General features: G+C 41.8%; 1 protein-coding gene across 1 annotated transcript in view; it reads left to right on the top strand.

Moving 5' to 3' along the window:
• Nucleotides 1-26,233, top strand: part of LOC124720014 (NADH dehydrogenase [ubiquinone] 1 alpha subcomplex subunit 10, mitochondrial) — a 73,765-nt gene that overhangs the window by 29,345 nt on the left and 18,187 nt on the right. The window contains exons 3-5 of the mRNA XM_047245265.1: nt 1,736-1,940; nt 8,827-8,913; nt 21,871-22,081. Of these exons, the coding sequence (XP_047101221.1) occupies nt 1,736-1,940; nt 8,827-8,913; nt 21,871-22,081 (503 nt within the window). The remainder of the gene's footprint in view (nt 1-1,735; nt 1,941-8,826; nt 8,914-21,870; nt 22,082-26,233) is intronic.

The following is a 26,233-nucleotide window of genomic DNA, read 5'->3' as shown; positions in this document are numbered from 1 at the left end:
AAAACCTGAGAGCTTAAAGGTGAAAGATGCCCATTCCCAGTCTTGTAACTGTCTCTCCTCCTGTTACTTTAAAACTTAAAGATCACTTGGATTCATGTAAAATGTTTTTGTTGTTGTGATGGTTGGCTTTTATTTCTGCACAGTTATGACCTGGCTCGCTCTTAATGATGCTTTTAATATCAACACGGTATTAGTCTGGTTCTTTTTAACGTGAATGCAAGTTTGCATGATTATCATTATTGATGCTGTTTAGTGCATATTCACGTATATGTACATCTTGATTGGTGAGTTATTCTGAAAGCAGTAAATTTTCCATACAACACTGCAAAGTTGAGTGAGGTGTATTTCAATTTCACTAAAGTAATAGGCTCTACCCATAAAAGTCGTGTTGGCTTTATAGCTTTTTAAAATGTTTATTACTATGTTAAGAATTTTTCTGAGGTGATTTCTTTTTCTGTTTGTTTACAGATCTGAAGATGGTTGTTATACAAAACTGAAAGTAGTAATCATACTTTAATAAACTCCATACTTACATTAACTCTCATAAAAGTGGTGATTATAATTTAAATTTGTAATTTGCTGTGTCATTTTAATGAGGTAGTCTTCCAGCAAAGTGAGTATCGATACGGCTCTGGCTCGCCCAATGAGAAATGTGTCTTGATGACTTATCTTAGATGCACCTGACGGTAGAGTTTACGATAACTGTTCAACTGCCAACTTAATTTCAAGTTCAACATCGACACTGTACACAACAAGATATATTTGACATGTGGCTGGGGATTGCTATGTGGAAATCACTATGTAGCAAATTGAACCTGTTATTTTATTTCATTTTATGTTGTTGTAACACGTTATAATTTTGCACAGTTCTGAAGGAAGTTGAACGGTACCTGTGGCTGCTAAACTATTTTATACCTCATTACGTTTGAGCATAGAATATAATCTGTGATTTTAGATCAGGTGGACATCGTGAGATTTGACAGTAATTCCCCATCACGTGTTTCTTCATTGTCATTCTGTACTACCAGTTTCTTCTCACGTAAAAGATATTTTTTTAGAACTCCTGATAGGCAGAAAACTTTGCTCAAAACTGGCTGTGAAAGAACAAGTATAAAAACTGCAGGGGTGATGGAAAAATAGTGCTTAATTCATTGGATTTATGCGATCTGGAGAACAGAAGGTACAAGAAATCTGTTGGGGAAATTGAAATTTATTCCCAAAATTCAATTTAAATGTAATAAGTATACATGTAGTACTTAAAGTGACACGTAAAATTGTGTACAGGGTAGGGACTCGAACCCAGATTTCCCACTTATCGCAAACTCCGGGGCTGATCCACACGTCGCACACCTATCTATTTCTTCTCGTAGATTATTAAGACGACTACTCGTAATCGGCGGGAAATCTGAGTTGGAGTCGCAGTCTGACACAGATTGTCATATGTTGCTGTAGGTAACGCTTCTGTACATATTACAGCTGATTTGAATTTCTGGATAAATCCCAATATTTGAAACTATATTTTGTCATTAAATATAAAAATCCTCTTTTTCAATGGCATAAATTTATTAGCCGAGTATAGGCACATCTCGATACCACATCAGCCCTCTCGCTCTTCTTTTCTCTGATAACAATCTATTGTTGACACTCTCAGTGAAAATATTTTGCCTTCCAAGTACGTGTGTCCCTCTACTGGCCAGCTGCAGGTCCTCTGTTTTACCGTGTTGCGTTTCTGCAGGTGACAATGGACATGCATTACATCAACCCGTACGGGTACGACATGAGACAGCTGGATCCGCAGATGCCGGACTCTCTCAAGTCCTATGACCACCGCGACTTCTGCCGCAACCCGACTCACCGCAATGCGGCCACCTTCCAGATGCTTATGTACCGGTACCGCTTCTCGCAGTATGTCGATGCACTCGCCCACCTCATGAACACCGGTAAGTACTGAAGTGATTCTCCGCAACAAATTTCATGTCATTACAGAAACCTGTGCCGCCTACCGTGGAGGGGGTAGAGAGAGAGAGAGAGAGAGAGAGAGAGAGAGAGGGAGAGAGAGAGAGAGAAAAGGCATTGTGGTCATGAGAAACTCACTTTTGTTTCAGGAAGAAGAAGATTCTTTTCTTTTAATTGTGAAGCTGTAAGCTCAACATATTACTTCGAAAATTTTAAATCACAAATGAGATCATTGGGACCTCCATTGAAGGGGAAAAAAGGGCGCATTTGATTGACATGGGGTGTGTGTAATGTTGGGTCAGTAGGCCTGTTGCCTTCTCAGACTTCCAGGTGTTCATCTCTGTATTCGTCTTCACTCACTGTCACATTGTCAGGAGGCACAGGTACCAGAAACACTCACTGTGACACACAGGACTTAACACAGATAGTAAATTAGGATATTGCACAGTTTTCTTTGTTTCCGTCATGATTCTGGCTATTTTCATCGCACAGAAACAAGCCTGTTTTGTGATCTGTTTGTTCCCTTCAAATTGTTGGGGACACCAAAGGACATGTGACATAATCCTTCTAACCAACCTGTCAGGAGTGTAACACATGGCAAACAGCATATGTGAGGACCTCATTTTTTGTCTAGGTTGCCAGTCTTGCACCCAAAATAAAGTTCATAGCATTTTTTTACGAGAGAATTAAGTTTTGTCTGTGCGATTTCAGACTTACTTACCACAAATACAACAAACATATTTTGAGTTATTTATACTGGTGCAATACATTTTTTCTTGAACTCTCACAGACCGCAAACCTTCCATGAACCTGCAGCAATTCACTTCACAAGGTCAGATTTCTCTCACTTCTGAGACTGATGCAGCAAGCACAACATGATGCGCTGCAACATGAGCACAACTAGTCAGCCTCCTTCGCATCCTGGTGGTATGAAATTCCTCATGTATGGAATTCCTTGTATAATTTAGATTATTTACTAGTAATTACATAATCACACACACAATAAATAAAAGTAAATTAAACAATCCTCGTGTGTGTGTGTGTGTGTGTGTGTGTGTGTGTGTGTGTGTTTTGTCGTCTATTTTTGACAAAGGCCTTGTTGGCCGAAAGCTAACTTTCCGACAATCTTTCTGTTGTGCTGTTCTGCGACTCCGCATCTCTGCTATATGGTGGGTAGCAACTATCATTTTCATTATATTTTTACGTTCCATCCTGGGTTCACCATTGTTTGATTTTGTCTTTTAATTGTGCCTGTCTGCAACGTAATGTGTTATCTTTGCAGCGAGTAGCCATCTGTCTTTTAGTTACATTGGTAAAAGCAAATTAATTGAGCAATATCAAAGTAACCAAAATACAGCATTTAAATTTTGTAAATAAAAGGTACAATATCACGAAAACTGAGGCCAATAGGCAAAAACTGATTTCATTTTCGAATTCAGTAACATCTTGGCTGACATCATTCACATTTTTTCCCCTCTCTCTCTGATAAAAATGCTGTTGACCTATGTGATAATTCTAATGTGGTATTATCTTGCATGCGAGATTATAATGAAACGTGTCGAAGGTCCACATACCTCACAGGATTACACACACCAGTGTCGAGTGATAAAAATGTAATTGTGGTAAACCCTTCCAAAGATTACTTGTGAAATACATTTGGTGTATCAGATGTTACTTACTCTGTCTGCATTGACAGCTGACAGCACACAGCCAAACGATAGTAAATAGTATAGACATGTTCTGTATAAGTCTGTGGGGATCAGAGTTACGTTCTGTGTATGTTGCACCTGTCAGTAATCATGAATACTATCTGTAATTTACTGTTATACTGTTAATGTATGTACAAACACTGTAAACATTTGCATAAATATAAAATAGTGTTCTGTCTAGAACTGAAATGAACACCTCCCTAAAAACCTCTTGCTGTCACCTGTGTCGTCCACTTCATTTCTTTGTTTTAATTGTGGAATCTTGTAAAATATTTTTATGTTATTTTGACAAGTTTTGAGTGATTGGATTGGCTGCTTTTAAATGTTGTGGCTATTACAGCTGATTGATGGTGTGTCTTTCTATAAGAAACTGTATTGAAATTGTTTTAAAAATTTATATAAAACATGTTTAATTGTAGATTGTCATCATTGTATGTATTATACCATCACAGAAAATATGTATGTGTTATGTATCTGAGTTGTCATGTAGGAGACTACTGCCATCTGGGGGCACTCCATAATATGGGGGTTGACTGAAAAGTAGTGGCTCCACCTTCATAACTCTTCAACAGTTGGCAGCATTGGTATGCGGCAGGACTGGCTTGATCCGTAGCCTCTTCTCTACAGCTCCAGTTGGTGGGAAGCCTTAGCACAGACGGTCGGTCAATGTGATTTAAACAACGTGCAGTCATTGAATTCTTGACAGCAGAAGGTGTCACCCCAAAGGAGATTCATCAGAGAATGAAAGCAGTTTATGGTGATTGTGTCGATGTGAGTACTGTGTGTCGTTGGGCAAGTAAGTTTAAAGATGTTGAGGCGGGAACATCTGACCCGCGAGACAGAGTTGGATGCCCTGTGACAGCAACCACCGAGTTTCACAACCACTTTATCCATTGAGTGCAAGGTGGGGAAGTCGACAATTACAAATATAAAAAAACAAAAGACGAACATAGCAAATTTTATAGCTATGCTCGATTCTAGTGATGGATCAACAAGCCGTAAAACTATGAAGCTCGCCACTAACACAGATCTAAATGATGCTGTTTACAAGTGGTTTACACAAAAGAGATCGGACGGATAACCTATCTCGGGTCCCATTCTGTGTGAGAAGGCAATGCAACTTGGAGGGCCTTCGAACTTTAAAGCGAGCACAGGCTGGTTAATACGCTTCAAGTCAAGACACTGAATTCGTGAGCTTACAATACAGAGAGAAAAACTGTCGGCTGATTCTTCAGCAGCTGATTCTTTCAAAGTCAAACTAAGGGACGTATTAAGGGAAGAAGATTATGCTCTCGAAAACGTTTACAATGCTGACGAAACTGGACTTAACTGGAAAGCTTTACCGAGAAAAACTCTTGTTTCATGTCATGAGTTAGCAGCACCTGGTCCTAAAACAAGCAAGGACCGTATTACAGCTTTGGTTTGTGCTAATGCTACTGGAAGTCACAGACTGCCTATGTTCGTCATTGGTAAAAGTAAAAAACCACGTTGTTTCAAGCACGTTAATATGGCAGCCTTGCCTGTTGTGTACACCTCACAAAAGAGTGCCTGGATGGATAGTACGATTTTTATGAAGTGGTTTCTGGGCGTTTTTGTACCCTCTGTAAAAGCTCATCAGCTAAAGAATGGGAAGTGGGAGAAAACACTACTTCTCCTTGACAATGCACCAACTCATCTGTCATGTGATATTTTAAACGAAAAAGACTAGTTCATAAAGGTAATATTTCTTCCACCTAACGTAACCTCCTTATTACAGTCCATGGGTCAAGGCATTATTGAGACTTTCAAACTGTATTATGGGAAAAAATTGTTGCGTAAGTTATTGTTAGAAAGAGAGGAGGATGGAGAAGAAAGTCTCTTAAGAAATCTTAAGAATATTGACATGGAAGACGCTTCCTACATGATCAGTACAGCATGGAATAGTGTAAAGGAAGAGAATTTGAAGAAAGCCTGGAATAAAATTTTGGAAACAGAAGAAAATTCACAAGGTATGAATGAAAATGACGAACAGAATAATATGTCCGAAATTCTCGGTATGCTAAAAGAAATAGATTGCCACGAATGTGATCAAGACGACGTTCATGAATGGATGAATGTCGATGATGCAGATCCAGGACACCAAATCATGCAGGACAGTAAGATTGTAAACGTCGTCACTGATAAAGATGATGCCGCCAGCATCTCATCAATCAGTGCTCCAGAAAGTGAAGATGAAAGTATACCAACAGCTTCTGAGGCGTTCACTTGTTTAGATACTGTCTTGCGATGGTTTGAAGCCCAAGATGAAAGTGACCAGTTTCAGATATCTGTAATGAAAAAAGTACGTGACTTAGCTGCTCGTAAGCATGTAGGCTTGCTTAGACAGACCAAAATAAAGGATTTTTTTAAATGTTAATTTTGTATACTGTGTGTATTGTTCATGCAAAATGCATATGTAATGTGTATATATTTTTGTTTAATAAACTGTGCCACATACTATATATTCCTACTGAAGTTGCCTTTGTATGTTACTTTGTAATACTAAAAGAGATGCCTGTTTTTATGAATAAATTTACTGTACAGTACTTCTTTTTGGCAAATAAACATGTATAGTTAGATTATCTGAACAAACTAGTTTTCCGAACACCCATGTCCCCCAATTACTTTGGATAATCGACGCTCTACTGTACTTGCCGCATACCAATGCTGCCGAGTGTTGAAGAGTTACGAAGGTTGAGGCATTACTTTTCAGTCAACCCTCGTACAATAATCTGTTTGACTATTGCTTGGCAGAATGCCATCAGCATCAAAATGGACAGAAAAAGTAATACCTGATGTGTCAAATATATTTCACCAATAACTTTTGAAGTCTTTACCACACTTACGTTTTTATTAATCAACATACGGTGCTGCACTGGTGGTTCGTTCCGGCAAGATATGTGGACCTTCGACATGTTTTGTTATAATCGGGATGTTGAATTTTCCAAATTGCTTCTAGCTACGGTACAGTTGAGCTCCTGTACACTTGTGACTAGTTAATAGTGCACTGCGTAGAGCGCCACAATATCCGATGTGTGTAGATGGTATTTAACACAAATATTTTTTAAAAATGTACTTCGTGATTGTTGTAAAAATTTCTTTCAGATCTAAAGATGGCAATTAAAATTTACCAAAACAAGTTATCTATATATGTGATTACTGCACTCTGGGCAAATAAAACTTCTATAATGAAAATGAAAATGTTATATATTTTCATTTGAAATTTAGTTTTTGCAATGCATAGCTGGAGTCAGCAGAACATGTTTCGTATGACATCCGGAATTTGTTTGTTAGTCATTACAAACAAAATTATTTTTAAAGCTGAATTTTACAAGCCCACTCAGTACAGCAGTACCAAATTAGTCTAGTCCAAACTTTTGTTGTACCGATACGTATTAACAGCTACAGGAAAACAAGAAAAATTATCAGAACTGAAGCAGCAACTTTGTAGTGCTGCAGTATGGCAGTAGCTGACAGTGGGAATCAGGTCAGTGTGCGAGTCATATCTGGACTACTGTTTTACTGTCCATCTGAATACATAACTATAAAATTAGTAGTGTACTAGGCTAATTTTTGCTATTACCTGGGCATGTAAAAGTCCACTTCAAAAATCATTTTGTTTGTAATGGGAAACAAACCAATGTTTTCCTTTGACACTACGTATTGCACAAAATCTACAATAAGCAGTATTTCTTCGGGTTAACTCCACAAGCACATTCCAAAATTGAAATTACAGGTATCAGCCAAAACACTAGAGAAAATGTGCCTGATGATTTAACCCTTCAAATGGCAAAATGTTTTATACAAAATAACAGTGAAATACATGTCTGTGTGTATACTTTGGGAATAGTAATCAATAAAACTGCTCAATTTATTATGTATTTCTAAGTCCCCTGTGAGTTATGGAGTGGTAAATATTTGTACAATTGAATCTGTGCTGAAAATGTTTGAAAAATGTGCAGGAAATTAACTTCTGGTAGTAAACCTACATCCTCAGGGGCGAAGAAATTTCCCAAAGGACTAGGGTTTGCACCCAACTTAAGACCTTGTATACAAATCCACTTCCTTGAAATGCTTCTTCAAGCACAGGCAAACTGTCTACCCTACCTTTTAGCATCTGTGTTAGATGTTTCATCCACTGGTCCACTTGACACATTGTTACCCAGACTATCATCAGTTGCTGTATAGTACTGTAGTAGTATTGAAACTGTAGAAATAATCGCTACATTATCTGCCTCAGAGTCTACTCCAAATTCTGAATGATTCTTATCCTCCTCTGTAATCTCTTCCTAGGACTGCATTACATAATCAGCCACAACTTTGTGTGCCATGGGACTGTGCCACCTCCATGAAGTCATTCTTATTCATCCAAAAGAAATATTCACGGATTTCAGTACAATCCCTCTAACTATAACAAGCGAATGAAAATCAGTAACTAATGTACCTCTTACTTCTGAGTATGTGTGCATAAACTGTTTAACTGTTTTTGCCACGCTGCATATCATCAGTAATCGTCCTACACATCCAGAGTTGGCAGAAATAATTTTTATTACCTAGGCGGCCGATGTTTTTGACAGAATTTGTGAAACAATATTACATTTAGTGTTCATAGTTTATTAGAACAAGCGTTTCACAGCATACAATCAGCAAAATTGTACATAAATAGGAACCAAATTCACAACAATCTTCTTTCCTTACACATACAGCACGGAAGAATACTAGCTGTAAACTTGCTTACAAATGACTATTTTATGCTTTACAATGTAGAAATTGTTACTGTGAATTGAACTTACTATTGTTTATACCATAATGTATCAGAAGAGTAAGCCCACTTCTGACAAATACTAATTGAACACAAAGTCAGTTACAGAGAAGAGTGCCTGAAAGGCCATTGGTAAATATACATACTGTTACTCACTTGTTGGCTGATATTTTGAGCCTATTGACTTACAAACATAAAAATGGAATTTTTATTTGTCAGACAAAAGTATTATCACTATATTAATACCAAGAAAATTGATTGTTTGTGGCAGATAAGACTAGTGGTATATATATTTACTAGTGTCACATAAAGATGTAAACAACACTTACGTGTATCTGATGTACAGTAACTTCTGTCTGCAGCCAGTGTTCTGTTTTGCAGGTCAAGGAGTGGTGTTGGAACGCTGTGCGTTCAGTGACTTTGTCTTTGTGGAGGCGATGGTGCAGTGTGGGTACCTCAGCAAAACAGGTGAACAATAAAACAACACTCGTATCATCTGTCTGCTGTTCGAACACTAATATGAAGAAAACTGATATTCGTGTATTCGTTTTACCTGGCAACATTCAGGTTTTCTTGTACGTCTAGCCAGACACACTTGAAGACGTCACACTCCAGTGCACTGTAAATAATGTTAATCTTGATAGTAAAAGTCTTGATTTGTGTGGCCATGGTGTCAGTAGTCTTATTAAAAGTGTGTGTTAACTCTGTGTTTCTTTCATTCATTTAAAATTTCATCAGTGGTCTGGAGTGTGACACAGTAGTTAACAAGAAAAAAATGTTGTAAGTAAAATTTACACTCCCATATCTCAGAATTGTGATAAAGTATAAACACTACTATGAAGTTTTTTGCAGCAGTCTTCATGTAAAAAGTTGTCAGTTTACTTGCTACGTCAAATTTGGATAAAATTCAGAGCGTTCTACAATTGCCTCCCTCACTGTCATCGAGGACTGGGGCTGACTGTGGAACACTTTGAAGACAAGTTTGGCAAATTGTACTCTCTGAACAAAATGCGGTCGGGTTCGTTGTTGATCCAAACTGCTTCAGCTGCCCTTTGTGCCTGTGACCATCTTGGCACAATTCCTGTGTCCAATACCCCCCAGCAGTCTTTGAATATGATTCAAGGTGTAATTTTTCACAGGGACCTCATCCTTCAAACTGATGAACTTAGGGACAATCTAAGACGGTGGGGTGTTCATTTTGTTCGGCGTGTTCAGAAGGGCCCAACGGACAATCGCATTGGTACTGGGGCCTTTATTCTGGCCTTTGAAGGGGATACCCTCCCTGAGAAGGTCAAGATTATGGTTTATCAATGTGACGTCAAGCCGTACATCCCACCACCTATGAGGCGTTTTAAGTGCTTGCATTTTGTCCACATGTTTTCCCACTCTTAGCAGACCCCTCTCTGTGGTGACTGTCGACGTCCACTCCATGAGGGGAGTTCCTGTGTCCTCTTGTCATGGCAATCATTCTCCACATTCACCAGATTGCCCAGTTTATAAGAAGGAAAAGAATATACTGGCGTATAAGTCCCTTGATCGTTTAACCTACACTGAGGCTCTAAGAAGTATGCATGTCTTCACCCTGTGTCCGTGATGTCTAGCTATGCTTTAGTTACATCTTCACCCCTTCCTCCCCCTTCCTTACCCCAGTCCCGAACCCCTCTTTTCTCCCCCTCCCCTGTGGTTCCCACACCCTCCCCTCTGGGCACCGCTCCCTTCCCCAGCCGGAGAAGTGTCCCACTTCTTTGGCGTCTGCCGGTCACGGGTGCCCCTCCCGGGACCCCTCTTCCCGGCACCTTCCAGGCCAAAGGCCTGCTGCCACATGACGACCACAATCTGTGGGCCCCCAGGTCGCCCGCCCTCTTACTGTTCCAGATCTTGCTGCAGCTGGCTCCTTTGAGCAGCACAGGCCCTCCTCGATCTCAAACAGAAATGAAGAAGAAATGTAAGTCCCAGTACAAGGAGTCTCTGATGGGCCCCAGAGGTCCCGTCTCCACCTTCGCAACCTGCCTCTGACCTTCTGTTCGAGGATGACGCCCCCTCCTTGTCGGTGACGGGCGGTGACCCGGCGGCATGACCCACTTTAGCCTGTTCACCCCACATTTGACTCATCGTTCTGTGGTTATCCAATGGAATTGTAATGGATATTACTGTCACCTTCCGGTGTTGACATCCCTTATTTCATTTTACTTTGCAGCTTATGTGGTTCTACAGGAATCTCATTTTACTGATGATCTCTCACCGACCCTCTGTGGGTTCCGTGCTTTCTGTCGCAATCGGTCAGCCCCCTGCGGGCTTCTGGCGGCGTTTGTACGTTGGTCCGTACAGACGTTGCTAGCGTGTGGATTCCTCTTCAAACTACATTGGAAGCGATTGCTGTTAGGGTCCACCTGGACTCTGGGGTCACAGTTTGCAATCTTTATCTCCCTCCTGACAGGAGTCTTACACCTGCAGCCTTAACTGCGCTTAATCAGCAACTTCCTCCTTCTCATGAATTTTAATGCTCATCATACCTTGTGGGGCAGTGCATTTCCATCTAGTCGGGGTCTTCTCATAGACCAGTTTCTTGCAGACCACGACCTGTGCCTTCTTAATGATGGCTCCCCTACCCATTTCAGTGCCAATCATGGTACTTTTTCTGCCATTGATCTTTCTTTTTCTCCTCCCTTCATTACACTGGTCGCCACGCGACGACCTTTGTGATAGTGACTGCATCCCATTGATTCTCTTGCTCCCTTCCCGCTCCCCGATGGACAGGTTATCTTGTTGGTCTTTCCGACATGCCCATTGGCCTCTATATACTGCACAGCTCATTTTTTCCTCCCTCTTTGTCAGGTTGTATTGATGGCGTCCTACGTGACGTGTCTGGTGCGATTGTTTGCACTGCTACCCTTGCTATCCCACGCTCATCTGGATCATTTCGCCACCGGCAAGTCCCGTGGTTGAGTACAGCCATTGCCATTGCCATCCGTGATCACCGTCGAGCTTTGAAACACCTTAAGAGGCACCCATCCGCTGCCAATCTTATTACTTTTAAGCACCTTTGCGCCAAAGCCCGTTACTTCATCAAACGGAGCAAACCGGTGTGTTGCGAACGCTTTTTTTCTTCACTCGTTTCTACTGTCCCAATGTCATGGGTATGGACTACACTTTGCTCTCTCTAACATTGCCATCGACAGTCTACCCTCCCGGGCCTTTCCCTCGCGGATGGCCTTTGTACAGGAGCGTTTATTCTCATGTAACATCTTTCGGCCCATTTTGCAATAGCATCAGCATCAACCTACTATCCGGCTGCTTTCCTTTACCAGAAACATTGGGCCGAAGCTTCCGCCTTATGTCTTACCTCTTGTCAGTCAGAATCTTACTGAATGGGAACTTCTTTCTGCACTTGCTCCTTCTCGTCATACGACCCCTGGCCCAGACTCCATTCATAACCAATTGCTTCAACATCTTAGTGCTCCACAGTGACATCTTCTCCGGGTGCTTAACCGTATTTGGCACCAGGGTGACTTCCCTTCTCAGTGGAGGGATAGCATCATGGTTCCTGTCCTTAAGACTGGTAAGAACCCCCTGTTTGTCGAAAGCTATCGGCCAATTAGTCTGACAAACATCGTTTGCATGTTACTTGAACAGATGGAAGCCCGTCGGCTCAATTGGGTCCACGAATCTCGGGATCTGTTGTCCCTTTACCAGCGTGGCTTCCGAGAGAGACGGTCTCCGATCGATCATTTACTTTTCTTGGAATCCGCAGTTCGGCAGGCTTTTTCCCAGCGCTGCCATTTGGTTGCAGTATTTTTCGACCTTCGCAAGGCCTATGACACAGCTTGGCGCCATCTTCCTTACACTTCATGAGTGGGGTCTTCAGGGCCCATTCCCGATTTTTATCTGCCAGTTCCTGTCCCATCAGTTGTTCAGGGTTCAGGTTGTTACTGTTTTTATTTCTCCACGGACCCAGGAGAATTGCATCCCACAGGGTTCCGTATTGAGTGTACTTCTTTTCCTCATTGCTATAGATGGACTTGTGGCCTCTGTCGGTCCTTTGGTCACCCCTGCTCTGTATGTGGATGTTTTCTGCATTTGGGTTAGTTCCTATTCCATGGCCTCTGCAGAGTGGCAGCTCTAGGGTGCTATACGGCGTGCCTCTGCATGGACCCTCTTACACGGGTTTCAATTCTCTCCTTTAAAATGGCAGGCGTTCCACTTCTGTCGCCATACTAAGAGCCACCCGATCCAGAGCTCTAACTCGATGCACAATGATTACCTGTGGTCCCACAGTTTCATTTCCCAGGTCGTCTTTTCAACAACAAGCCCACTTGGCTGCCTCATGTCTGACTTCTGAAGATAGAATGTTTCCGTAAACTCAATGTCCTTTGCTTTCTTGCCCACACCTCTTGGTGTGTAGGTCATTCCACTCTGCTCCACCTTATCGTGCTTTAGTGCTGTCTCGCTTGGACTATGGCTGTCAAGTTTATGGTTCGGCTGCTCCTTCCACACTGCGCCTCCTGGATCTGGTCCACCATCGTGGTATCCGTTTGGCCACCGGTGCCTTCCCTACTAGCCCTGTTGATAGTGTCCTGGTTGAAGCTGGAATCCCCCCCCCCCCCCCTTTCTGTTCGGCGGTCCCAGCTTCTGGCTTCTTACGCAGTCCCTCCCACCCTCGGTTAGTTTCTTGGCCCCGGATTCGGATGAATCTCCGCCGAGTTCCGAAAGATTCCATTCCTATGGGAGTTTTGGGATGCTGTTGTTTTTTACACCGATGGCTCTAAATCTGCTGATCGTGTGGGATTTGCCTTCACGTCCTCTGTTGGCATGGAAAATGATCTCCTGCCAACTGCGTATGGGGTGTTTACTGTGGAACTGATGGCAATTTCCCAGGCCCTTACATTTATTAAGCAGTCCCAATTCAACCGCATTTTGCTATGTACGGACTCAATTAGTGGCCTTCAGGCTATTGACCGTTGTTTTTCCCACCATCCCTTGGTCTCGGCCATCCGTGACCGTCTCGCTAATCTTCACCGTGCTGCTTGTTCTGTTGACTTCCTTTGGGTTCCTGGCCATGTGGGTATCCCAAGTAGAGCGCTTGCTGATCATTTGGCTGGGGAAGCAGTCACTTATCCCCCCTTCTCTGTAACCCCTCCTGCGGTGGATTTACGGCTTCGTGTCAAATCCCACTTCGCACAATCATGGGCCAACTCTTGGGTGGCTACCTCCCTGTCTAATAAACTTCGTGCGATTAAGGTGACACCTGTCCCGTGGCGTTCTTCCTTCTGCCTCTCCCGAAAGGACTCGACCACACTGTGTCGTCTCCGCATCGGCCATACCAGACTGACCCACAGTTTTCTTTTGCGTAATGAGCCACCCCCACTGTGTGGTTGTGGAACCTTCCAGTCAGTAGCCCACATTTTGGTGGAATATCCCCTTCTTTTCACTCTGCGTATTAGGTATAGACTTTCCCGCACTTTACCTTTAATATTGGCAGACAATTCCCAAATTGTTGACCTGGTTCTCAGTTTCCTCTGTGAAAGTGGTTTTAATTCTAAGTTCTAAGGTGTATAATCTCCCTCTGGAGTAGGGGCATGGCGGTGATGGTCGGCGTGTCTCCCACTGTAAGCTGTGTTTGGAGATTCCTGACTCCCCTCCTTGGCCAAGATCCTCTTTTCTCCCCGTTTTACTCTGTTTTTACCGCTTTTTAGATTTGTTTAGTCTCCTTTTGCACTGCACACTTTTACATTCTAGCGGTTGAATGCTTTTGAATAGCAGGTGGTCTTGCCTGTACTGCATCAGAGGTGGTATATTCCCTGCCTCTAGTAGCCTTGGGGTTGCCCACTTGCTGACTTCCCTCCTTTTGTTTTCACCATTGAAGACACGACTGCACTTTTACGTTTTTTAGCCTTTTACCTTTTATTGTTATGACCCTTCTGAGATGTAAATCCGCCCGAATGGACCACCTTTGAAACAAGGGACTGATGACCTTGCTGTTTGGTTCCTTCAACCCCAATCAACCAAACCAATCCTCCTTCCGACAGAAGAGTTGTGGGGTAAGAGGGGTGTAGGGAAAAGAAGGTTTATGAAAAGGGGTACAGTTTGGAAAAGTCACCCAGACCCTTGGGTCAGGGTAGACTTACTGGACGGGATGAGAAGGAAAGGAAAGACAAACTGTTGGGGACAGCACTGGATGAGATTTGAAAACCTGAGAGCTTAAAGGTGGAAGGCAGGGTAGTATGCAACACAGAGATTATTGCTAAAACATCGTGCAAGAGTTAATAAGAGTGAAAAACTAAGTGCATTGTGTGTAACAGAGGTGGGAGGGGATGGCGAAAAATAGACGGGTCAGAAAATGAAAGATGTAGAAAACTAAAACAGAGTGAAGAAAGGAGTAGTTACTGCGAAGAAATGTTGAGACGGAAGAAATTAATGTAAAATAATGCCAGGTGGGTGACGAGAACAGAGGACACGTAGTAATGCTAGTTCCCACCTGCACTTAGTTCTGAGAAACTGGTTTCTGGGGGAGGAATCCAGATGGTGCTTGTGGTGCAACAGACACCGAAGTTATGACTGTCATATTGTAGAACATGCTCTGCAACAGGATATTGTGTTGTCATTATACACCTTCTGCCTATGCCCATTCATCCTAACTTATAACTGGGTGGGAGTCATACTGATGTGAATGAATGGCTGAACAGTGTTTACCTAACAGCTGGGATGTGACATGTTGTTTCAGAGGTGGCTCTCTCTTTGATGGTATATGTTTTGCCAGTTATATGGTTGGTATAGGTGGTGGTAGGAGGATGCGTAGGGCAAGTCTTGCACTGGGGATGATCACAGGGGTAGGAGACATTTCCTTACCCTATGACTCCTATCCCTGTGATTGTCCTTGCTGCAAGACTTTCCCTATGCACCCTCCCTCTGTTAGAGATGCCTGTTGCACCAGGATTGTCAGCATACACTTTGCTTTTCAGTGTGCTCCATTCACCATAAAACAGGGAAAGCAGTAATTTTCTCAGTTTGTTATATAAACACCACATTTCTACAATTATGTGGTTGTTTTAAAGTTTCTGTAGAAAAATAAACTTGGTTTACATTCATAAAAGGTTCTCTCTCATCGCACCGTTTGGCACCGGACCACGCACAGTGCATAATTTTTCCAAATGTGACTGAAAAAGGTAAGCAGTGCCTGTAAATATTGAAAACGTCTTTTAGGCAATGGTGAAGTGTTACTAGCACCTACGTGCATGCTCGTTAGGAAAGATTTACAGAAGATAGACTGAATGAGTGGTGGTGATATCAAGAAATGCAGTGATATGTTCCTGAAAAAACAACCGTTGTGTGAAAACATCTTGCTACCATACAGGCTCTTTGTGCTGCAATTTGTGGCATCAGTGTAAGAACTATCCAGCGTGTGTGTCATGAGGAAATATCCTTGATGGCAAATTCTCTGAGAAAAAATATTAGACGACGCAGCTCTTTAACAAAACTAATAATTTTTACTGGATTTGTTAGATCTGTGGGACATATTTTAAACGATGTGGGATTTAAATATAAGCATTAGAATGATGGAAGAAATTTTTACTTTAACGTAATGACATAATGGCAGCTAGAATTAAATTTTGCGGACAGTGAATTAGCAGCATACTACGGTGATGTGTGACCTATATTCCACTTGGATGAAATGTACGTTACTCAAAACCATTCACTGAAGTCCATATAGTAGAATTAGAGTTGAAGTGGATGTTTTAAGGTACCTGTTCGGAAAGGAGTCAGGCTGACAGTTGTGCGTGTGAAGTCAGCAAAGACTGGTTTTCTTAAAGAAAGTAAATGAGTTACAAATGTAGGAAAACAAGCGAGTCAGAAGATTACCATTCAGGAATGAACACTGCTAAGTTTGAGCAATTATGCATCTTTGTTAGTGTGCTAATTACTTGAAATTCAATTAGTTATAGTATTTTTCACTGTGATATGCGTTTTTGTCTCTGATTTATGTACATTTATACTTCATATAAACATGCAATACTTAATGTTGTCTATAATAATTCCATGCACTGTAGACTGCAAGTAACAAATTGAATGGAAAAGCTTTTAAAGTGGTTTTTAAATTCAAATAATTTAAACATACTTTGTTCCATAACGACATGACTGACACAGCCTAAACCAGAATTTCACCGCAAAAGCATAATTATATTGATTTTGACCAAATCAGAAACTACAACGAGTAACAGAGGTGCTTATAACTCACAGTCTGACAACAGGGCACTAACAGAGCATACATCAGTATGCTTGAGCAGCCCGCTTCTGACTTGCTTAGATGTCTTCCTGGGATCTGATTTGGTACGGATCCCAAACACTTGAGCAGTACGCAAGTGTAGGTCTCATTAGTGTCTGCATGTGCTCTCCTTTACATGTGAAACACATATTCCTAAAATCCTCCCTACAAATGGAAGTCAGCTATTTGTGTTCCCTACTACAATCCTTACATGCTCATTCCATTTCATAGTGTTTTGCACAGGCCTAGATATTTAATTAACCTGACTGTGGCAAACAAGACACTTCTAATACTGTATCTGAACATTACGGGTTTGTTTTTCCTAATCGTCCTCATTAACTTATATTTTCTACATTTAGAGCTAGCTGCCATTCATCACACCAACTGGAAATTTTGTCAAAGTCATCTTGTATCAGCCTACAGTCACTCGATGCCGACACCTTCCTGTATGCCAAACCGTCATCAGCAAATGGCCACAGACTGCGGCTTAAATTGTCCACGGTATGATTTGTTTATATAGGAAATACCAGCAACCGTGTCACATTTCACTTGGTCAGGCCCAACAATACTCTTGTCTCTGATGAACACTTGCAGTCAAAGACAACATACTGAGTTCTGTTACTTAAGAAGTCTTCAAGCCACTCTGATATCTGGGAACCTATTCCATCTGCTTGTACCTTTATCATCTGCAGTTAGGTACTGTGTCAAATGGTTTTCAGAATCTAGAAATATAGAATCTGCGTGTTGCCCTTTATCCGTAATTGTATATCGTGTGAGAAAAACGCAAAGTGTGTTTCACATGAGCAATGCTTTCGAAAACCATTCTGGTTTGTGGACATAGCTTTTCAGTCACTAGGAAATTTATATTTGAACTCGGAATTCTCCAGCTAACTGATGTTAAGAATATTGGTCTGCTATTTTGCGGGTCTGTTCTTTTACCCTTCTTATAAACTGGAGTCACCAGCATTTTTTCAAGTTGTTTGGGACATTGTGCCGGACGGGGGATTCGCAATAAATGCAAGCTAGGTAAAGGACATAGAGTACTCGTATAGAACCGAATTGGGATTCCATCTCAACCTAGCGACTTGTTTGTTTCCGACGCTTTCAGTTGTTTCTCTTCACCAGTGATGCTTATTACTATGTCGTCCATATTGTGCAGTGGTCAAATGATAGTATGTTTGTACAATTCTCCTGTGTGAATCATTTCTTAAATGCAGAATTTAAAGCTTCGACTTTTGTTTTGCTATCTTCAACTGTCACGCCAGACTGGTCAGTGAGTGACTGGATAGAACCCCAGACAAGCTTAACGATTTGAAATTGGGCCAGAATTTTCTTGGGTTGTCAGCCAGATCTTTTGCTAGGGTATGACAGTGGTGGTTGCTGTAAGCTTCAGACATACGAATCTCTAATAACTTTTGCCCGTCACCATTTGCATGTTCTCTTTTGAACTGAGAGTGCAACAGCCGTTACTCTCTCAGCATTTTCTGAATTTTGCTGCTAAACCATGATGAGTCTTCTCCGTCCTTTAAAGCACTTACTAGGCACATTCTTCTCCGGTCTAACCTGTCATTTTCTAGGTAATATGGAAAACATTTCTTCATAAGCTAACTTTAATATGTACCGCACCAACTTGGCTCTGTGCACAGGTGCAATTGATTCACTGTTGGCTGTCAGTATACATTTATAATTGAAAACATGCAGAAAAATGGACTAACCCTTAAGTGTAACAGGTTAGAGATAATTGTTGCCATCTGTTGCTGGATATGGGAACTGTCAAAATTAACATCGATCTCACCTCTGAGTGATATTTAGGGTGAGACCAATGTCAGTTTTGATAGTTACCGTACCCAGCAAAAGATGTCAACACTTATCTCTAAGCTTTTACACTTGAGAGTTAACCCAATTTTCCGTGCATGTCTTCCATTATCGCATACACTGTGTACATGTCACAGTATGTCGTGGCATCATGTATTGTTGACAAAGTTATGGCTGTCTGCTGAGCAAATATTGACTAATTGTAATATACTATCTTGACTATTGTAGACTTCTGAAGATGACATAGCCATCTGTCAAAACCAGTCTAGTGAAATAAATATTCAAACTGGGCAGCTGACGACTAAATTTTATTTTAAAACAATGGGGGAGGGAGGTAGAGAGAGAGAGAGAGAGAGAGAGAGAGAGAGAGAGAGAGAATTCTTCCTTCTGTTGGTCAGATCAGATGTTATATGAGAATATTGCAAGTTGTCAGATAGATGGTAGTTTTGTACGGTGCATATGGAAAACGTCATTTATTCCTCTGTTGTTTAAGTTGTCACATGATACATTGTTTCCTCTCAATTACAGTCAGTTACAGAATGTTATTTTTTTATCTCAAATCCCATCTTAGAAGAAATTTTGTGACACATCATACACCTAATAAGGAGGAACTACCAATATTTGTAAAGATTGTAGTGTGTGAGGATGCGGCAGCCCCACACCTGCCAACAATAGTAGAGATTTGTCAAAGTGAAGACTGTTTCACTCATTGCAGCTGAGAGGGTTCTGGGTGGTAAAATAGTAAAAATATTATCTTGTATATTTAGTTCATCATATTGTTCATACAGTACCTTCTAATATTTTGAAATGATCAACTTGTTAACAGGAGCATGAATATTTAATTTTACATTTAACATTTACATCACATGGTCAGTGTGGAAGCATTCTTAATACTCTCTAAAACTGATCTGCTGATCTTTTACAAAATGTTTTCACAATTATATTGTCGGGTATTTTTCATTGACAGATTTTGTCACAGGATACTCCAAGCCTCTCCTTCAGTGGTCAGTGTACTGTCCAAAGCTTCACGATATACTTATTGTGATGTCAAGGCACGCTGCCTGCTGAGTACCTCAAACTAGTAATAATGCAGCAAAAACAAATGACTGTTTTACTGAGCTACTGTCCCAGAATCTAGTACCAGTTGCAGATTGCTATCTAACGGCTTACAGGGGAAAGAAAAATTTCATTTTAAATATTTTGTGTGATTGTTGACACAATTTAAAAACTAAAATGCTGTCGTAATCTCCTCATAAAGAGGTATAATCTTATGTTGAAAGTTTCATTCAGTAAGATGAGTATTACCATTAGAAATTGTGTGTTTTGGGGCTGTGTAACTGGCAGCACACAAATGCCTGGACTTTATCCACCCATTTTGTGAGAATGAGAGCACTTAGCAATTTCTGACAAACTTAACACACAATTTCAAACCTTTAAGAGACTTTTTCTGTCTGGCACCCCCCCTTTCCCACAGATTGACAAAAGCAAAGAAGGTTATCACTTACTACATTTTTGCTGTTAATGCAGTGAAACGTGCATCGGACATCACATTTTAATTTGTTACTTCTTTATTACAGAGTCTATTCACAAAATAATTTTAGACAGTATCCACATATACGACTAAATGTACCTGCAAACTTGTATCCTTGTAAGACTCAAAGTTCAGGAGATATGACATCACAAACATTGAGATGTGTGGAAAACTAGCTTTTGCTTATAACTGAGCCCAAATTACCCAGACTGTACTCGTTTAGTGTTTCATAATGAGAGCACTTAGTGACTTCCAACAAACTTTAAGTGTAATTTATAACTTTGTCCAACCTTTTTTTGGTTTACGTGCTAATGTCAGATGCTTAACACATTAACTCATTTCTAAAGTAATCAGACATTTAAAGCTGTTTTGAACATGGGAATTCATCTCTTTAAAGAATCAGGTGTTTACTAGTGCACTAACATGTAAAATCATATGTATAAAAAAAGTGTCTCCCATGCATTATTCAGAATGTACCCTTTGAAGTAACATTAGTTAACAACACGTTCACTCATTTATAGATGATGGGGAGATTACAGAAAACTTTGCATTTCTAACATTTATAAGGTGTAAAACTTTGCTACTGCTGTTTTTTCCCCAACATTAGAGGCTTTATTGAAACAAATTGGTTAGACATGTATCATTCAAAGTATTTTTCATCGCTGGCCACTACTTTCTCCCATCTTTCGAGCAGTGTACGAATCCCACGTCAAAAAAATTGTTCGTCTTTTGAAGCGATCCATGAGTTGATCCAATGTGTGACTTCCTCATGAGATCAGAAGTGTCGGTCAGCCAGGCCATGCGCCATTGTATCTAAACAGGTGATATCAGAGGGAGCAATGTCTGGAGAATACGGAAGGTGGGGTAGGACTTCCCATTTTAACTTTTCCAAGTACGTTTTGACCTCCTTTGTAACATGGGGTCGAGCGTTGTCATGCTCCAAAATCACTTTATCTTGCCTCTCGCTGTATTGCGGCCGTTTGTCTTTTAATGCTCTGCTCAAACACATTAATTGCGTTCGACAACGAGCACCTGTGATTGTTTCACTTGGTTTTAATACATCATAGTGCACGACACCGAGCTGGTCCCACCAAATGCGGAGCATGATCTTGGAGCCGTGAATATTCAGTTTGGCCGTCATTGTGGAAGTATGGCTGGGATATCCCTATGATTTTTTGCATTTAGGGTTTTCATAATGAACCCATTTTTCATCCCCGGTCACAATGCGATGCAGAAATTCCTTCCGTTTTTGCCTCTGAAACAACTGTTCAACCGTTCAACTTCTCTTGGTTTCAGCTCAGACGGAACCCAAGTCCCTTCTTTCTGAATCATTTTCATACCCTTGAGATGTTTTGAAATGGCTTGCTGTTTCACTCAGCAATGTCTCTTAATTCTGCATCTTCGAAAGCATTCTCTCTTTCACCACTATGCGGGTCTAAGACATTAAAATTGCCCACGACACATTCTTTCACTAATAGCGTCCTTACCGTACCTACTTCAGAGTATTCGGTGAGATTCAGCTGCTGTTTTCTTTATATTGAAGCAAAACACTAAGACCTCCCACAAATGAGGAGAATTAGGCTCGTAAACTGACATTTTCAGTCGAGAACAACATTATGATGCACACACAGATCGACTAATGTTTGAATGAGGTTATGTTGACACAGGTCCGAGCTAACTGCCTGATGTCTGCGATCCGTTTCTTTCGACCGCTACTTACTGTTGTCACCACCTATCAGCAAATGGCGGAATCAAAGTTATACACCTTGTATTTGAAAATCCCGAATTTAACTAAGAAAATTTGTACACACTCACACAGCGCGCAGCGTGTACTACGACGTTCGCCGCAACACGATATCAGAGCTGCTGGAGCCCCACCTGGTGATATACCTGGACGTGCCGCCAGCGGCCGTGAGGCAGAAAGTGGAGGCGCGGAAGCTGCCGCACGAGAGGAATTCTCCCGTCTACAAGGGCGACTTCCTGGAGCACCTGGAGGAGGCCTACAAGCAGCGCTTCTTGCAGGAGATCAGGTCAGTGGCCGTCTGCTCCAGTGTGTCTGGTCAGGGCCGCAGATAGGGGGCGGCGAGGGTGTGGGCACGGGGGAGGGGTGTGTCACATAGAGACTGACTGGAAGAAAAGGCAAGAAAGACAGTTTAAGCATAACAGGAAGAGGTATGTGACTCCTCCTAATCCTCATTGTAGCACTGCATCTGTGAGAGAACCCGTGCAAACTGCAGGCAATCCCTATCGCGCACTTTACTAACAGAAGCAATCTCTTCTTCTTCTTCTTGTGTTACGGCCTCTGTAGGACCACGGTTAGCCCCTTCGTGGACTGCATTTTTCTCTTCTTCTCCCAGAACCTCTTCATTCTTTCTCTTCTCCTCTCCCACTCTTCTTCAGAGATCTTCAGTTTCCGTTTTTCCTGGCGGCTCCACTGGTTACATTCTAATCTTTTCCTGTATTCTTCTCGGTCATTGATCTCCGGCATATTTGTCAGTGTATAGTTGTTCCTCCAATTTTCCTTTCCTTCGACCTTGATCCCCAATTCCAACCAGTCCTTCCGAAGTTCAACAATCCACTTGGTTTCTGTCTTTCTCCTTGTCCTCCCTGTTGTTTGCCACACTCTCTTCGTCATTCTGTCCATACTTGTCCTAGCTACATGCCCAGCAAACCTTGCCCTTTTGAGTCTGATTTCCCCGGATATTGTTCTCATGTACCAGTACAATTCTTCCCTAGGTCTTCGCATCCACCTCTCTCCACCTCTTTTGGGACCTAGCATTTTTCTCAGTATTTTCCTCTCTTCTTTCTCTAGTTGCTCTGCCCCATTTCTTCCTAGTGTCATCGTCTCAGCAGCATATAATACTGCATTCCTCACTGTTGCCTTGTAGTGGTTTATCTTTGCCTCTGTGGATATATTCTTTTTATTGTATACCTCTCTCGTCATGCAGAAGGCTGACTTCATCTTCTTTATCCTCTCTGTTATTCCCTCCTTGCTCCTGTTCCTTCCTGTTATAAATTCTCCCAGGTATTTAAATTTGTCCACTATTTGCACAGTGCCTTCCGATGTGTCCCAGTTTGCAGTGGTGTTTAATGTCTTTGTCTTGCTATAGACGATCCTGAGTCCCACCTTTCTGGCTACCGTACTTAAGTTGTCGAGTTGTGTCTTGGCGTCTTCTTCTGTCTCACTTACTATTGCTATGTCATCTGCAAAGGCTAGGCAGTCCACTTGAGCCCTGTTGTCCTTTTTGTCCCCCACACGGGTCTCTGGTATTCCCATTTCCTCGTTTATTGCTCTCCACTGCCTGATCACTTCGTCCAGTGCTATATTGAACAACAATGGTGACAATCCGTCTCCCTGTTTAACACCAGTCTTGATCTCAAATTCTTCTGACAGTGCTCCTCTGAATCTCACCCTTGCTTTTGTGTCTGTCAGAATTTCTTTTATGAGTTCTTGTGTAGTTCCATCAAGTCCTCTGTTCTTCAGGATCCTAACAAGAGTCTGTCTGTCGATGGAGTCATATGCCTTTGTGAAGTCCACAAAGGTTATTACTGTCTTTTTGTTTTTTAAGGCCCTATTTTCTATCAATTGCTTCAGGATAAATATCTGTTCTACACAACCTCTTCCCTTGCTGAATCCTGCTTGGTAGTCACCAACTGTACTTTCTACCTGTTCTTCTACACTCTTGAGCAATAGTTTTGACAGTAGCTTGTATCCGATCTCTAGTAGTGATATTCCTCTGTAGTTGTTTGCATCTCTCTTGTCCCCCTTCTTGTTTATTGGTACTACAATTGCATTCTTCCATCCTTCTGGCAACTTCTTTGTTCTCCAGATCTGGTAAATTATGTTGGTCATGTTGTCTATTGCTTTGTTGCCTCCCCACTTTATCATCTCGACTGCTATACCATCTTCTCCAGTTGCCTTATTATTCTTCATATTGCTTATGGCATGTGCAACTTCATCCCTGGTTGGAGGGCGTGGCTCTCTCTCTTCTGTGTCAGTCCCCAGTTCCAGCTCTTCTTCAGGTGGTTCACAGTTCAGCAGGTCGTGAAAGTGCTCTGCGAAAATCCAACAGCTCTCCGTCGCATTGACAGCCAGCTCCCCTTTCTTATCTCTTATAAACAGTTCTCTAACCTTGTATCCAATCAGACTCTTTCCCGAAAAAGTGTCTGCTGTTCTTTTTCCTGAAGTTGGTCTCAATCTCGTCCAGTTCCTGCTTCATCTTCTGTCTTCTGGTCCATCTTATTGTTCGGGCTGCTTCTTTCTTGCTCCTAAGAAAACTTCCCATTTTTCCGTGTCCTCCTTGCTGCTCCAGTCTCTCCAGGCTTTCCTGCAAGTCTCTACTGCTTCCTCACATTCATTGTTCCCCCACCAGTGCTTCCATTTCTTTTCTTCCTTTCCCCATAGTTCAGCCTGTTTCGCCATATTTTGCTTCATGTTGTCCCATTCATTGAATGATTCAATTCCTTCCTCATGTCTGGATCGATTGTGTCTTAATTTGTCTCTGTCTACCTTTATGTTTTCTGTTCTTCTGTTCATCTGTGGCATTCTGTCCCTGTTTGGAATCCAAAGGCACTTAATTTCTGTAAGATAGTGATCCGATTCTATTCTTGTGTTCTTCCTGACCTTTGTGTTCATGATCTCTTTAGTATTTGTCCAGCTGATTGCTATGTGGTCAATATGGAATTTCCCAAGGTGGGCGCATGGGTTAGCCCATGTCTTTTTCTTACACGGTTTGGCCCTGAAGTGTGTTATCATCAATCTCATTTTGTGTTCTCAACACAGTTCAATTAGCCTTTCTCCATTTTTGTTTGTCCACTGGTGTGCAGGGTACTCACCCACTACTCCTTTATGTTGCTTCTCTCTTCCAATCTGTGCATTATAATCTCCTACTAGTATCTTTACATGTCAATGTGGTATGTTTTTCAGTGTATCATCTAGCTCTTCCCAGAAACTATCAGCAACTTTCTTGTCTTTCCTGTTCTTGCCATTTGTAGGTGCATGTCCATTTATTATTGTATACTTTTTGTTCCCTGCTTGAAAAGTCAGTGTTGATATTCTTTCTGACCTGCTCTTCATTTCAGTTATGCCATTCTTGTATCTCTTGTCTACTATGAAGCCTGTACCAAAGCATCTAGGTGCACGTATTTCCTTTCCCACTTTAGCTCCTGGTTTCCCCTTCAGTATTATGAAGCCTTCTGACTCCACTGTGTCTTCGTCAGTGTATCTTGTTTCTTGCATTGCTAATATTCCAGTGCTTCTCTCTTTCACCTCATCTATTACCTGTTTAAGTTTACCAGTCTTAATCATTGTCTATACATTTATGGTTCCAATTCTGAAAGTCTTTTTAGTTTTAATCTTCTTCGAGGTTCTTGGGAGCTCAGACTCTTCCCTTATGCACTTTTTGGCAGGTCCCCCAGTATCCGAATGCCTGCTTGCGTTGACCTCGGTCGACGGGGGATTGTCCCCCTGGGGTAATCTCGATTCCGTAATGCGATCCATTCCACGAGCTAAAAAATTTTTTGATGGGATGGCTCGTGTCCGTCCAGTTATAGGACTGAAGTTGTTAGCCCCAGAAGATGTGTTCAGGCCACCCGTGACATGAGGAGTACAGCCGCTACCTGATATGTTTCAGTGGCTCTTCCACTCTCTCTGCCATTGGGAAGCGACGTTCCTCTTCCGCCTTCGAGACCATTGGCCGGGCTTCGCCTGTAACCCTAGGTAGGGGCCCTAACTGGGTGCTACCATCGGGAGCCAGATGGATCCAGGTTTTTTTACGAGGTTGTTACTCCTCCCCGTCCTCCTTCCCCATGACTTGCGAGATGGGGCGCGGGGCTTGGGACCGTTAATGGCAGAGTTAGAATCTCTCTGTATTCACTTTCCACTCACGAGCCTTACGATGTCAGCTCTGAATGCACCATCTCCGTGTGCGCAGAGACTCGTCTTGCGGATCCCACCACTGCCCATTAAACTGAAAACTCGTCACTGGAGACTGCTACTAAGTACGATTGGATACGATATGTGTAGAAAGAAATGCACACTTTGCATGTTCGTGCATTTTAAGAAGTGACGGATAAATTTGTTTTAAGAAAGAAATGAGAATGAAATCCCCGTCCCAAAATGGACATACAAAAGAAACAGCCTGATACTAAAGTAGGCATACCAAATAAACAGACAGTAGAAA

Source organism: Schistocerca piceifrons, chromosome 11 (genome assembly GCF_021461385.2).
Source record: "Schistocerca piceifrons isolate TAMUIC-IGC-003096 chromosome 11, iqSchPice1.1, whole genome shotgun sequence".
Lineage (NCBI taxonomy): Eukaryota > Metazoa > Arthropoda > Insecta > Orthoptera > Acrididae > Schistocerca > Schistocerca piceifrons.
Note: the sequence above shows the minus strand (reverse complement) of the source record. Positions and strands in the feature narration are given on the sequence as shown.